Genomic DNA, 11,750 nt, shown 5'->3' with positions numbered 1-11,750 from the left:
TATTTATTACCTCGTAATGTCAAAGCAATAAAAATTATATTACTTGAAATTGATTCCAACGGGTATAAATGGACCAACCAACATAAAAGGATCAGACAAAGAAGTTATATGCAATCACATATCACAACAAAGAACTAAGTTTCCTCATTGCCACCGAAGCCGATTAAAAGATTCTTAAAAGTGTAAGGGTCTAATTTGATCAAGGATCTCTAGCTAATTGGTGTATATATGTAAAGGTCAAAGTTTGCACAAATAAAAACACCCCAACCTTTTGAAACAAGAATATCCCTGGTTCCATCTGCATTATAGCAAAAATTGTCCGAAATCACATGTGGGAGTTGCAAGCACAGTTCTGTGCCAATCTGAATGAGTCTAACTTACACAGATCTGAAGCTGATTTTGTTTAATTCTGACAAGAAAAAACTAAAATAGATGCCAATCCAAGGAGAAACCCATGATGATGATGATGATAATAATCATAGCTGACATACATTTTTCACAATTAATAACATTACTACATTGTGTGGACACTTAGAAAGAAACATCACTGTAAAGCTTTGATTAGGTACACGAGCTAAGCATCGTAAACACTTAGAAATTTAATGATACAAAATGTTCTAGAAAGATTGGCCATCAAAATTTCATATGTTTTCTCAACTCCTCACTGCTAAGATGTTGTTTATATGTAGGATATGAAGTTCCAAATTCTTCCAAGTACCCTCCTCACTACATGAAAACTAAAAAAATTGACTGGCAAAGACCCACGAATTTTAGAAACTGAATTTTGATGGTTTAAGACTGTCGAAATTCTTAATATTCTCAAATTTGACGGCTTAGAGCTGTTGAATTTCTCCCATCCTTTATTAATTTGACAGTTTTGGCCTGAAAAAAAATAAAATTTGACAATGAAAAATTCAATGCCAATTCAACCCCTTGGTTTATCGAATTTTATGAAATTTGACGGCCTAGGGCCGTCAAATTTGGGCTTTTTCACATTGTACCTGGGTGGTAGTTCAATCGCTTTACAACAATCTAATTGTGTTATTTCAATTAGACCAGCAATCTGGGCCCTAAAGGACATCGGAACTTTCTACTGAAATCTGTGAATAAGAGAAAAATCACACTTTTTTAACTACTTATGCATGTGTGGGTGAAAGATTATACAACACCAACACTAGTATCAAGCATTGCAAGAATATTTTTAACATATGATAACATTAGTTATTTTCCTGTAACAATTTCCTTATTTTTTCGGAAAAATAATTTAAAAAATATGTTGTACCAAATTTTACTACCAACCGATTGTAGATAATTGGGTTAAAGCTTTAAAATAATATCTATTTTTGGGATTTAGGTCAAATATGAAAAATAGGCCCATCAGGGGTGTGGCTTGGTGGTAAGGTGGCAAGAGTATACTCCTCTTGATCATGAGTTCGAAATCGAATGCAGCCTTCAAATAACCTGCTGAGCGAGAGTTGTGGGCTCCCCTTCGGCCCCTTGTGTCGAGACCAGAATCTTTGGCTGAATGGAACAAAACTTGAACTAATGGGGTTACATAGCACATGGATGTTTGTTCATGCATAGACTTTTGTTATGTCTAATCCTCCCTAGGAAGGCTTCTCTTCAAGGAATGATCTCTACTGTATCTGATGAACATACGCTTCTTGTTACCGAATGATCATACATCCTTGCTACACTTTTCTCGAAAATGATCTGACAAGTGGAATAAATGTCTGCACAAGTGAGGGTGGTTCTGTAATTTGAGGTTGATGTGTATTATCCTAAGAGGAAACTTCAGGTGTATCAGAAATACGCGGCCCTTTACACTAAAATCAGCCGGTTTGATGATTTAAAGGTCTCTAGCCATTTGATGTGACCACTATCAGATTAGTGAGTCTTGTTATTCTCAATCATCCAATTATTTGTCTGCGTCATCTATTAGACAGAGCCCAGAAGATTGTACTTGAATGATCCCAAACATTTAAAAAGTCATCTGTATCACAAACATTTGGTCAAATTTTCTATATATTTTCATTTAAAACCACTTTATTTTATGGGTTGATCACTGGTCACGCATACGATCTTAAAGTCTCCTGGTTACAAGGATTTTGTTACTAGAGAATCAGGATTTGCTCTTAACATTTAGGAGAAAACATTGGAAAAGTCGGGTGGATGTCATATAACTTGAAAGTCTACCATTTGAATATAATCCTTCAAGTGAGGGGTGATTTCTACCAGGTAAAATATATCAAACTAAATTGTTTTTTATTTTAATTGACAAATTTATCACTTACTCCAGGACCTCCAAGAATACAACATTATCTACCAAATCTTTACGCTACCACATTTTTAGTAGAGTCGTCAAGATTTTCTCATGTCTATTTTATCTCTTGTAAGAATATATGTTAATTCTCCCTTTTTTTTTATTATTATATATATCAACCAATTCTTTTATTTTTTGGATTGGCATGCAGTATCTTACTCTCTGTCTCCTTAAAAGCCTTTAGTTTGAGGTGGTCAATAAATTCTTCAGGGGCCCATGCAAGGAGTGCAACATATTAAAATGAATGAGAGGGGCTCCTCTTCCCATGGATGGTTTGAGTGTAGGGTTTGCTTGATTTGCGGAGAAAAAAAAAAAAAAACCTTCGATGGGGAGTCTCATTAGGAAACATTACCCTTAAACTTACTCAACTAATTTTTTTTGGCCCACCCTTTATTGGATCTACACAGCAAAATCCAATGGTGAGAAATCAAATTAGATGGCTAATTGTTGTCAATGAAGCTTGATTTGGTGTCCAAGTCCAAAAGTTTTGGGCCACTTGCTTATAAAAATAAAATCTGGTGAGTGCCTTGAGGATTTCATCACCGTCTTTGCACCTTGCCCCAACAATTGCTGCTGTCGGTTGTCCTTTCCCCCTTCCTCTCTATCAGAGGTGTCATCAGCCTGTGTGGAGCTGCCATTGCCGGTTGTAGGACTGAGAGGTTAAGTTAACAATGGAAGGTAGGGAAGAATTAAGATTGTCTTTTAACATATTGAATATGGTAATTGAGAGCAGAGGAGAAGGAAGGAAGTAGAGATTACCAGAGCTAGAGAATTGGTGAAGGCTCCTCTAATTTATATATTTTTCTGAAAAAATGTGTGTTTATTTATTTATGTTTTGATAATTCAAGGGATTTGGTAGTTTTTGGGTTATTATTATGGCTCATTTGTTGTAACACTGTCTGACTACTTCACAGGCTTGGGTATTAAAGAGGCCGCGTGTTTAGTTGGACAGACAAAATCTAGTTCTAACCCAACCCATTTTTCACATGGGCTGGTCTGGTCATTGCAGAGTGGAGGATAATTAACTGATATAGTGGGCTCGAGTCTGAAACCCAAGTCCAATTACCAAATGGGTCCAGTTCTGACCCATTTTAATTATATTATAGAATTTTAAAAATATATTTGAACAACTTATGAGTCGGGCACCGAGTTAACTTGGTTGAATCATAATATTGTATGAGGTATCCTTGTTAGAAATGAAGACGCGTGCATGGACCACACCTTTTTCACGAAAGTAGCTTCGTAGTTGTGTTCTTCTAAGATAGAAAGAAAGATTTAAAAATAAATAAATGTGCGCGGATGCCTTTTAATCAATTGTTGGTTTGTTTTTTTCTTTAAAATCGTCAATGTCACAGTCTATGCTAAACTCCCACAAAAGTAAACTTCTTGCAATAAAGAAGTCAATAGCAAATAATTAGTTCGAAACAAATAAATTTTACCTTATATTTATAAGGGTAGAGTTTCTCTTTCTCGGGAAATTTTTTTTTTTTTCTTCTAAGACTCTTTATTACCTTTTCATTTTTCTTTTTCAAGATTCTATTTTTGTGAGATAATAATGAAATCCATGAATTTTTTTTTTAAACCAGTCGATTCTAATGGACAAGTATCCACTAATCCAAGAGCACTCCTTCTAAGGAAAGATAATTCGTTATCTTTCGTCCAACGCTGTTCCTAGTGTTAGTCTGACACTGACTTATTGGTGCTCTTGTGACAAGCAAGGACTAAAGGATAACTCTTAATCCATCCTCCAAGAGTAGATTATGTATCTCTAAAATAATCATGCGCCTAGATATTCTTTTGGCTAGGCTCAAGCTGGCTAATGTCACTGTCAAAGAAAATGTAGTAAAAGAAGTGGACCATCCAAACAAAAAAGAAAAGGACCACAAAGCAGAGCAAAAATAATTAGGATGGAATCAAATTCTGTGCCTAAGGGCCACACGTTAAAGTACATTAAATATCTTAAGGTTCACGTTTGAGGTGTCCCGTTAGGCACATGTTATGTTAACAAAACACTTTAAATAATGCGTTGAAGGTACGTCAAGATTGGGTTATAAGTCATTGAATATTTCACTACTCCCGCGGTTAAGACTTTGACTAAATTTATTTGACATTGACTTTTAAAGGTGTCTCATTTCTATAGATAAAAACACTGTCTACGTTGGACGATTTAATTGGATAACATACATGTTAGGTTGTATGTATGGCTTGACTAGGATCCGAGGTATTTTAAACACGGAACAAAATGTGCCATGTAGACATCGGTCATATATTAGGAATAGACATCATGAGTTTTTAAATATTATGAATTAAAAATATACCTTATCCACGAATAACATAATAAAGAAAGTAAATAAAACAGAGAACACTGAGATTTATGTGATTTAATAATGATGTCTATAGGCCTATCAATGTATGGTCAAAAATCCTAAGTCATATTTGAAATTTTGAATATTGAATTTTGATGTATTTTTAGGATTTGAATACGAATTTGGATATTGCTACATTTGTGTTGTTAATATCTGATCCAAATGCCTATGTATAATAATAATATAAAGGGTCAGGATCTCTTGACTCCTAATAATGACTTACGGAAAAAAACACATGATCCCAATCTTTTAAATGCAAAATTTAATGGTTGAGATTTATCCACGAGATAAGTATCTCTGAGATTTGTGTTATCAAGATACTCATAAATCTCAACCATTGGTTGTTGTGTTTAAAGGGTTAGGATTATGTGTTTTTTTCATGAGTCATTCTTAGGAGTCAACGGATCACAACCCTAATATAAATATCTATCTATTTATATATAAATATCTATCTATTTATATATAAATGCAAATCAATTGTTTCCCTTCCACTTACTATTTTTAATTTCAAATATTCTTCTTTTACCCAAAGTCAAGACCACTGTGTGTCTTCCACTTACTCTTTTACTCATATGGCCAAATCTTAAGTGTGAAAATTGAGTTTCCTCTTTGCTTGAATTTTCTTCCATGGATATTGCGACTCCACTTACAATTATGTTCCCCGAAAACTTGTAGAGGTTATTTGCAAACTTCACAATTCTCATAATCAACATGGCTCCTTTAAACACCTTGAGTACTCCATCCTTTATCGAGAAAGAACACCCTTTTGAGCCGAGTGTGCCTAAGGATATCAAATTCTTCTTGGGTGTCGGCACATGAATCACACAACCCAAAGTTCAAAAAATCCCATCATATATTCTTATCTTCACAATACTTATTTCAATGACTTTGCATGCTACATTGTTATCTATTAGAAATCTACAACGTCATGAGATTTATAAGAGTCAAACCAATCACAATTAGAACACATATGAAAAGTACATCCGAAATATAAAATCCAAGAGTTGGAGGTGAAATTACCCGAAAATGCCACTAAGAGCTCTCCCTTGCTTTTCGATGCTATTCTTGCTGTGGAACTTGATTCTACTTTCTTTCATTCCTTTACCTCTGTTTTGTACTTTCTACAATCTTTTTTGTAATGTCCCTTATTCTCGTAATAATAGTATTCCATTTCTTTCTTATTTCTATATTTTGATCTAAAATTCTTTCATTCAAAATTTTCTTTCTCTTTTGTTCAATTTTGCTCATTAGAACCCTTTGCAACGATTCCTTCCCCTTGAGCATCCTTCTCATGGTCATGTGAGAGATAAAATCTTGAACCACCTCCTCAAACTTAAGGATCTCTTTGCCAAATATAAGTATAGTTCAAAAGTATTTGAAAGAATTATGAAGTAATCTCAACAAGAGCAATGCTTTGTCTTCTTCTTCAAATTTCACTTTTACTTTCAACAAATCACTAAAACATTGATTGAACGTGTTTAAGTGCTCCATGATATCTTATCCATCCTCCATCCTTAGGCCATAGAGTTAGTCCTTAAGGAATAATTTGTTGGATAAAGTATTTCTCATATAAAACTTCTCAAGCTTATCGTATGTTCTCTTTGCGTTCTTTTCTTCCATAACATTGTACATGATTTCATCGGAAATATGCAACTAAATGGAGTTAATAGCCTTCAAATCCAATTCCTCTCATGTCTCTTTGGACATGCTCTCTGACTTTGCTTCAATGCCTCTTTTTGGACATGCTATCTGACTTTGCTTCAATGCCTCTAATGAAATTATGAAGTCCTTATTGGATAAGAATATTCCTCACCTTCCTTTGTCACAATATAAAATTTGATTTTCTTTCAAAATGCTTCACCTCAAACTTCACCCCATTGGAACTTTCGATCATCATTGTACCAATTTTCATCATTGCAAACACTCTAGATAATGTAGGCTCTGATACCATTTGTTGTGTATGTGAATACCCTTGTGAAATTCATTTAGTAATTTGATCAAACACTTATTGGGTACTTAACCAAACACCTTATATGATACACCTTCTACGACCTTGTTTGATAATGACAATGAATGGTAACTTAACTAATAGTAACAAATGCAAAAAAGATAAACAATCACACCAAGAAAATAGTAAGAACACAATAACCACAACACGAGATTTTACGTGATTCACCCAAATGTTATGTCTATGGAGGTATGAACATTGGAACTCGATTTCACTATGAAGAAAATGAGACAAATAGATACAAAGACTCCTTTTATCACTTAGATTCACTTTATTTTAGATCTCATTTTTTCTTTCCCAGCATCTCTTCTATTGGGTTTCTTTTTTTTATACTTTCTTTTTTAGAAAAGATTTAGACTTGAAATTAGACTTTTTACAACAAAAGAACCAAATTCTTTTTAAAAGTACCACATAAGTGGGTCACTTACATAAATTACAATCCAATTCAAATTACTTTGGACCGGCCCAACAATACACACACTTGGATCAGGCCTAATTGATTTATGAGTCATACTTCAACAAAATCCACACAAAATTATTTTAAAAAAAAAATCCTTCCCATGCAAAGAGCCCACAAAAAAGAATTCAATAAATCATACACATAGTAAAAGATTGAGATTCCTAAAAAATAATAATAATATGGATTACATTTTATTCAAAATATGAGTAATTTGAATCCAATTTTTATCTAATTTTGTTTTTTCAAGCATATCCGAATTAAAATATGGGTTGGATATGGGTTGATGTCCCTTGACCCGAGTCGAATATGAACCCTTCTCTATATCCGAATGATATATTATTTTGTATGTTATATTTTTATATTTTAATTTATAATTCATCAACAAATGAGTGTTATGTGTAGTGTTCAAAGCTTCTTTTCAAAAGGGGAGAGGTTTTGAGTTCAAAGCACATTTAAGCCACATTTTTTAATAAATTACTTTGTAATGGTTTGAAATTATTTGACTTGATTGATCCGAATCAATTAATTCGGTTGGATCAGATCTAGATATGGGTTTAATAAAAGTTAAAAAAAAAAAAAAAAAAATCCTATATGATTTGAACTAGTAGGATTCGAGTCGGATCCAAATCCGAATTAAAAATCTTGATATGAATATAAGTAAACACATATCCAGCCCGAACCCAACATGTTTTAAGTCTTATAAGAAACCCTTGAAAACTCCCAAGGATGGAAATTTTTTTAATTAAATCATTAAGTCCCTTGCACCATCACTCAGTGGAATTGGGAAGTTAAAAAAAAGAAAAAAATGAATATAAAAGCTTAATTAAAAATTTTACATCTCAAAAAATGAGAAAATTAATTTTATTATTTAAATATAAATTATTATTATTTATATTGATATATTAAATATCGAAAAAACCTCATTCTGAGGTTTTGCCTAGGCCTCAATTTTTATTGAGCCGGCCTTGTTTGAAATCAAAACGATCTCTCTCAAACAACGACAACAACAAGGGTATGTACAATATTTGTAAAGCTTAGGGGGCAGTTACCCCTTCTCGACCCCCTTGCCTCTGCCCTTGAACGCATGTGAGAGGGGGGCGGGAGAAAATCATTACAGTGATAGTAACAATAATTATTAGAGAAATAACAAAGAGAAGCAAAAAAAAAAAAAAATTGAAAAAGTAGAACTAAAGAGAGGGTGTGCCATGTCCTAGGTAAAGGGTCAAACGCGTGTGCCACATGCTAATATTCTACATAAACAACACACAGCACAGGTATTTGTGTTCAACACATCGAATTTCTTTAGATTTTTTCGCCATTTTCACGTGGGGTTTGAATTAGTAGGGGGGACCTTCAACGACTTAGCCGGCCAACCGAGTGAGAGTGAGAGAGAGAGAGAGAATTATAAAAGCACCATCTTTGCCGATAAGAAACACATAATAAGCATCTGTTAGAGAGCGAGCGAGCGAGCGAGTGAGAGCATTATAAAAGCACCATCTTTGCAGATAAGAAACACATAATAAGCATCTGTTAGAGAGAGAGAGCGCGAGAAAAATAGAGAGGAAAACAGTAAAGCTGTAAGTAGACTACTTTTCCTTAAGTATAGTACCTTTAGTAAAATATTTCTCTACTTCCTACTGCTCTTTCTCTATGTTTGCATCAGTTCCTTTCTTTCATAGAAGTTTTTATTTTTATTTTGTTAGTATTTATTATCTTGTTCAGGGGTTAGAAGTTCGAGTAAATAATGACTTTCTAACTAGAAAGTCTTCACCCTGATGACGTGGCATGGACATAGATCCGTAGATCTTTTTTCCTTAAGATACACAATTGCCCAATTTTTATGGGGATGTGCAGATGTGTATTGTGAGGAAAAGATTTATGATTATGTATCCATTCGACATGTGGCATGAATGACATCAGCAATAACAGAGAAAATTTCTCTAAAGAAAATAGTTAGTCTACACTGTTCAATTTTATTTTAAATTTGGGTGCTCCCCAACTCCCGAATGAACTTGACTATAGTTTCTGTACTCCGGTGAGTTGGATTTCAATTAGTCTATTGGTCTCCTTTGTTCATGATGTGTTACAATCTGATTACTCACTTCTATAATATCAGACTATTTTGTGATTTCTAGCCAATGAAATTCTTAAAACTTACATCATGGGCTTTGAAAACTTTGAAATTTCTCTAATCCAATAGTTAGAAATAATTAATGAGCCTAATTTTTTTTATACCCCAAAAGAATGTGCTGTGCGTCCAACGCATGTGAGTTGGGGATGCAACCTAATTAAGTCCCAGAAGTACAGGATCAATGCCTTTTTTAACCCTTTGGTTTAATCTGTTAGTGAGGAAAGTCATCGATTCTGTCTTGACACGTAATTATGGAGTCTTCAGCAAATGAATCATAAATTATTTATTATTTTGACATTTGTGACTTGATATGATTTTTTATGGGTAAAACTTTCTCATCTACAGATAATCAATATTAAGTGCAAAAAGTGTAGAAAACAACAAGTCAATGGCAGAAGAAATTGAGCTTCCAACCTTCCACAGCAAAGGAACAAGTTTCCTTAAAACATGCCTTAATGGTGTCAATGCTTTATCAGGTTCTTGTTCAATTAACTTTCACTTCATACTTACATATTTCATGGATTTTGTTAGTTTCTATAGAAATTTTTATTCTTTTAGATTACATATTTGGAGATTATACATAGAAGTATTCATGAATTTTTATTTTATTTTAAAAATATCAATTGTTTTACTTGACAGGAATTGGAATCATATCCATTCCCTATGCACTTTCGCAAGGAGGGTGGTTGAGTCTAGTACTATTTTTCGCGATTGCAATCTTAACTTGCTATACCGGACTATTAATACAACGATGCATGGACTCTGATTCATTTATTCAAACTTATCCTGATGTTGGTGCATCTGCGTTTGGTCGAAAGGGGAGAATTGTTGTAGCAACTTTTATGTATCTAGAACTCTATCTCGTTGCAACCGGGTTTTTAATATTAGAAGGGGATAACTTACATAAATTATTCCCTGACTTTAATTTAGAATTTGGAGGGTATAGTATTGGAGGGAGACAATGTTTTATAATGATGGTTGGATTCGCCATTCTACCTTCGATATGCTTAAAGGACTTAAGTATGCTTTCCTATGTCTCGGCCGGTGGGGTTTTATCGTCTATTATTATTATTGGATCCGTTCTATGGGTTGGTGCCGTGGATGGAGTCGGATTTTCTGGAAAAGGAAAACTTGTAAATTTTGGTGAAATGCCGACTTCTCTCAGCTTATACGCCTTTTGTTATTGTGCTCATCCAGTATTCCCGACGATATACACTTCTATGAAAGATAAAAGCAAGTTCTCTAAGGTACGTTGCAACATCCATAACAAAGCCTTCCATCTTTTACAAAATGATCATATATTTTGCTCATTATACCAATATATTAGTGTAAATAATGGTTCAATTTGAAATTAAAGTCAATTATATTATAGAAAAATGCAATAACACTACTACTTCCCCTTCAAACTTTATTTTCAAATCAATTGAATTTTACTAACTTCTCATTTCTCATTTCAGGTCTTGATAATTTGTTTTACATTTTGTACGATAAGTTACGTATCAATGGCGATCCTTGGTTATTTGATGTATGGTGATGACGTGCTATCTCAAGTGACATTAAATCTACCAACAACAAAAATTGGCTCAAAGATAGCAATATACACCACTTTAATAGGCCCAGTAACTAAATATGCATTGATGGTCACACCAATCGCGTCAGCTATTGGAAGTAATTTGCCATTCTACTACCAGAAACGGCCCTTCAGCCTCCTTATCAGAGTAGCATTATTGATCAGCACAATCATCGTGGCATTGATGTTCCCATTTTTTGGGGATCTGACGGCACTTATTGGGGCAGTTTTAAGTGTCACAGCTTCTATTTTGTTGCCATGCATTTGCTACCTAAAGATTTCTAAAGTTCATGAGAGATGGGGATATGAATTTGTGGGTATATTGGGGATTATGATACTTGGAATTTTAATTGGAGTTATGGGTACCTATTCATCTCTGAAAGACTTAAGTCTGTCATTTACACAAGTTTTCGCTTTCATATGTAAATTTTATTAGGAATTATTATATTGGGCAATGTACCGATATAACATTATTCAAAATGGAATTATTGACTTTTAATTGTCATGCATCTCTCTCCCAAATCTTTGGGATAATTTTTTATTTTTTTTATTTATAAGCTGGAGTTGGATGGACACCTCTCTCATGATTAAAAGAGTCACGATCTAGAATACATGTCCTGTTCATATAACAACATTAGGTGTCTACGTGGCACATTTTTGTTGGAGTTCAAACACATTGGGCTTCGTGCACGACTTGGTCAAGAGCCCTAGTTAGGGGTTTCAAACTATAACAAAAATGTGCCACTTAGACACCTAACCTTTATTGTAAGATAGGGATACCCTATTGGATCTTACACTACGTGAAAACTGGAACATTCGCCAGAAAAAATTGACGAGCCAAGGCCCCCAAATTTTAGAAACTGAATTTTGACGGTCTAAGACTATTAAAATT

General features: G+C 33.9%; 1 protein-coding gene across 1 annotated transcript; it reads left to right on the top strand.

The window, feature by feature from the left end:
- The first annotated feature begins 8,593 nt into the window (after positions 1 to 8,593).
- On the top strand, positions 8,594 to 11,357 carry LOC147399057 (amino acid transporter AVT1I-like). Its single transcript, XM_086448461.1, has 4 exons — positions 8,594 to 8,734; positions 9,634 to 9,764; positions 9,928 to 10,535; positions 10,746 to 11,357. Exons 2-4 carry the CDS (start codon positions 9,677 to 9,679, stop codon positions 11,292 to 11,294), a joined length of 1,245 nt encoding a protein of 414 aa, XP_086304587.1. The 5' UTR covers positions 8,594 to 8,734; positions 9,634 to 9,676; the 3' UTR covers positions 11,295 to 11,357.
- The last annotated feature ends 393 nt before the right edge of the window (positions 11,358 to 11,750 follow it).

Source organism: Akebia trifoliata, chromosome 7, assembly GCF_017979445.1.
Source record: "Akebia trifoliata isolate Shusen 1 chromosome 7, ASM1797944v1, whole genome shotgun sequence".
In the NCBI taxonomy this organism is placed as follows: domain Eukaryota; kingdom Viridiplantae; phylum Streptophyta; class Magnoliopsida; order Ranunculales; family Lardizabalaceae; genus Akebia; species Akebia trifoliata.
The sequence above is the reverse complement of the archived record's forward strand: the minus strand, read 5'-3'. Positions and strand labels throughout refer to the sequence as shown.

What these genes read in the sequence shown, in the direction of transcription:
- LOC147399057 (XM_086448461.1), top strand. Translation starts at nt 9,677, where the DNA reads ATGGCAGAAGAAATTGAGCTTCCAACCTTCCACAGCAAAGGAACAAGT. An exon ending in TGGTGTCAATGCTTTATCAG is followed by an intron (nt 9,765 to 9,927) that starts GTTCTTGTTCAA and finishes TTTACTTGACAG; the next exon opens with GAATTGGAATCATATCCATT. An exon ending in ATAAAAGCAAGTTCTCTAAG is followed by an intron (nt 10,536 to 10,745) that starts GTACGTTGCAAC and finishes TTCTCATTTCAG; the next exon opens with GTCTTGATAATTTGTTTTAC.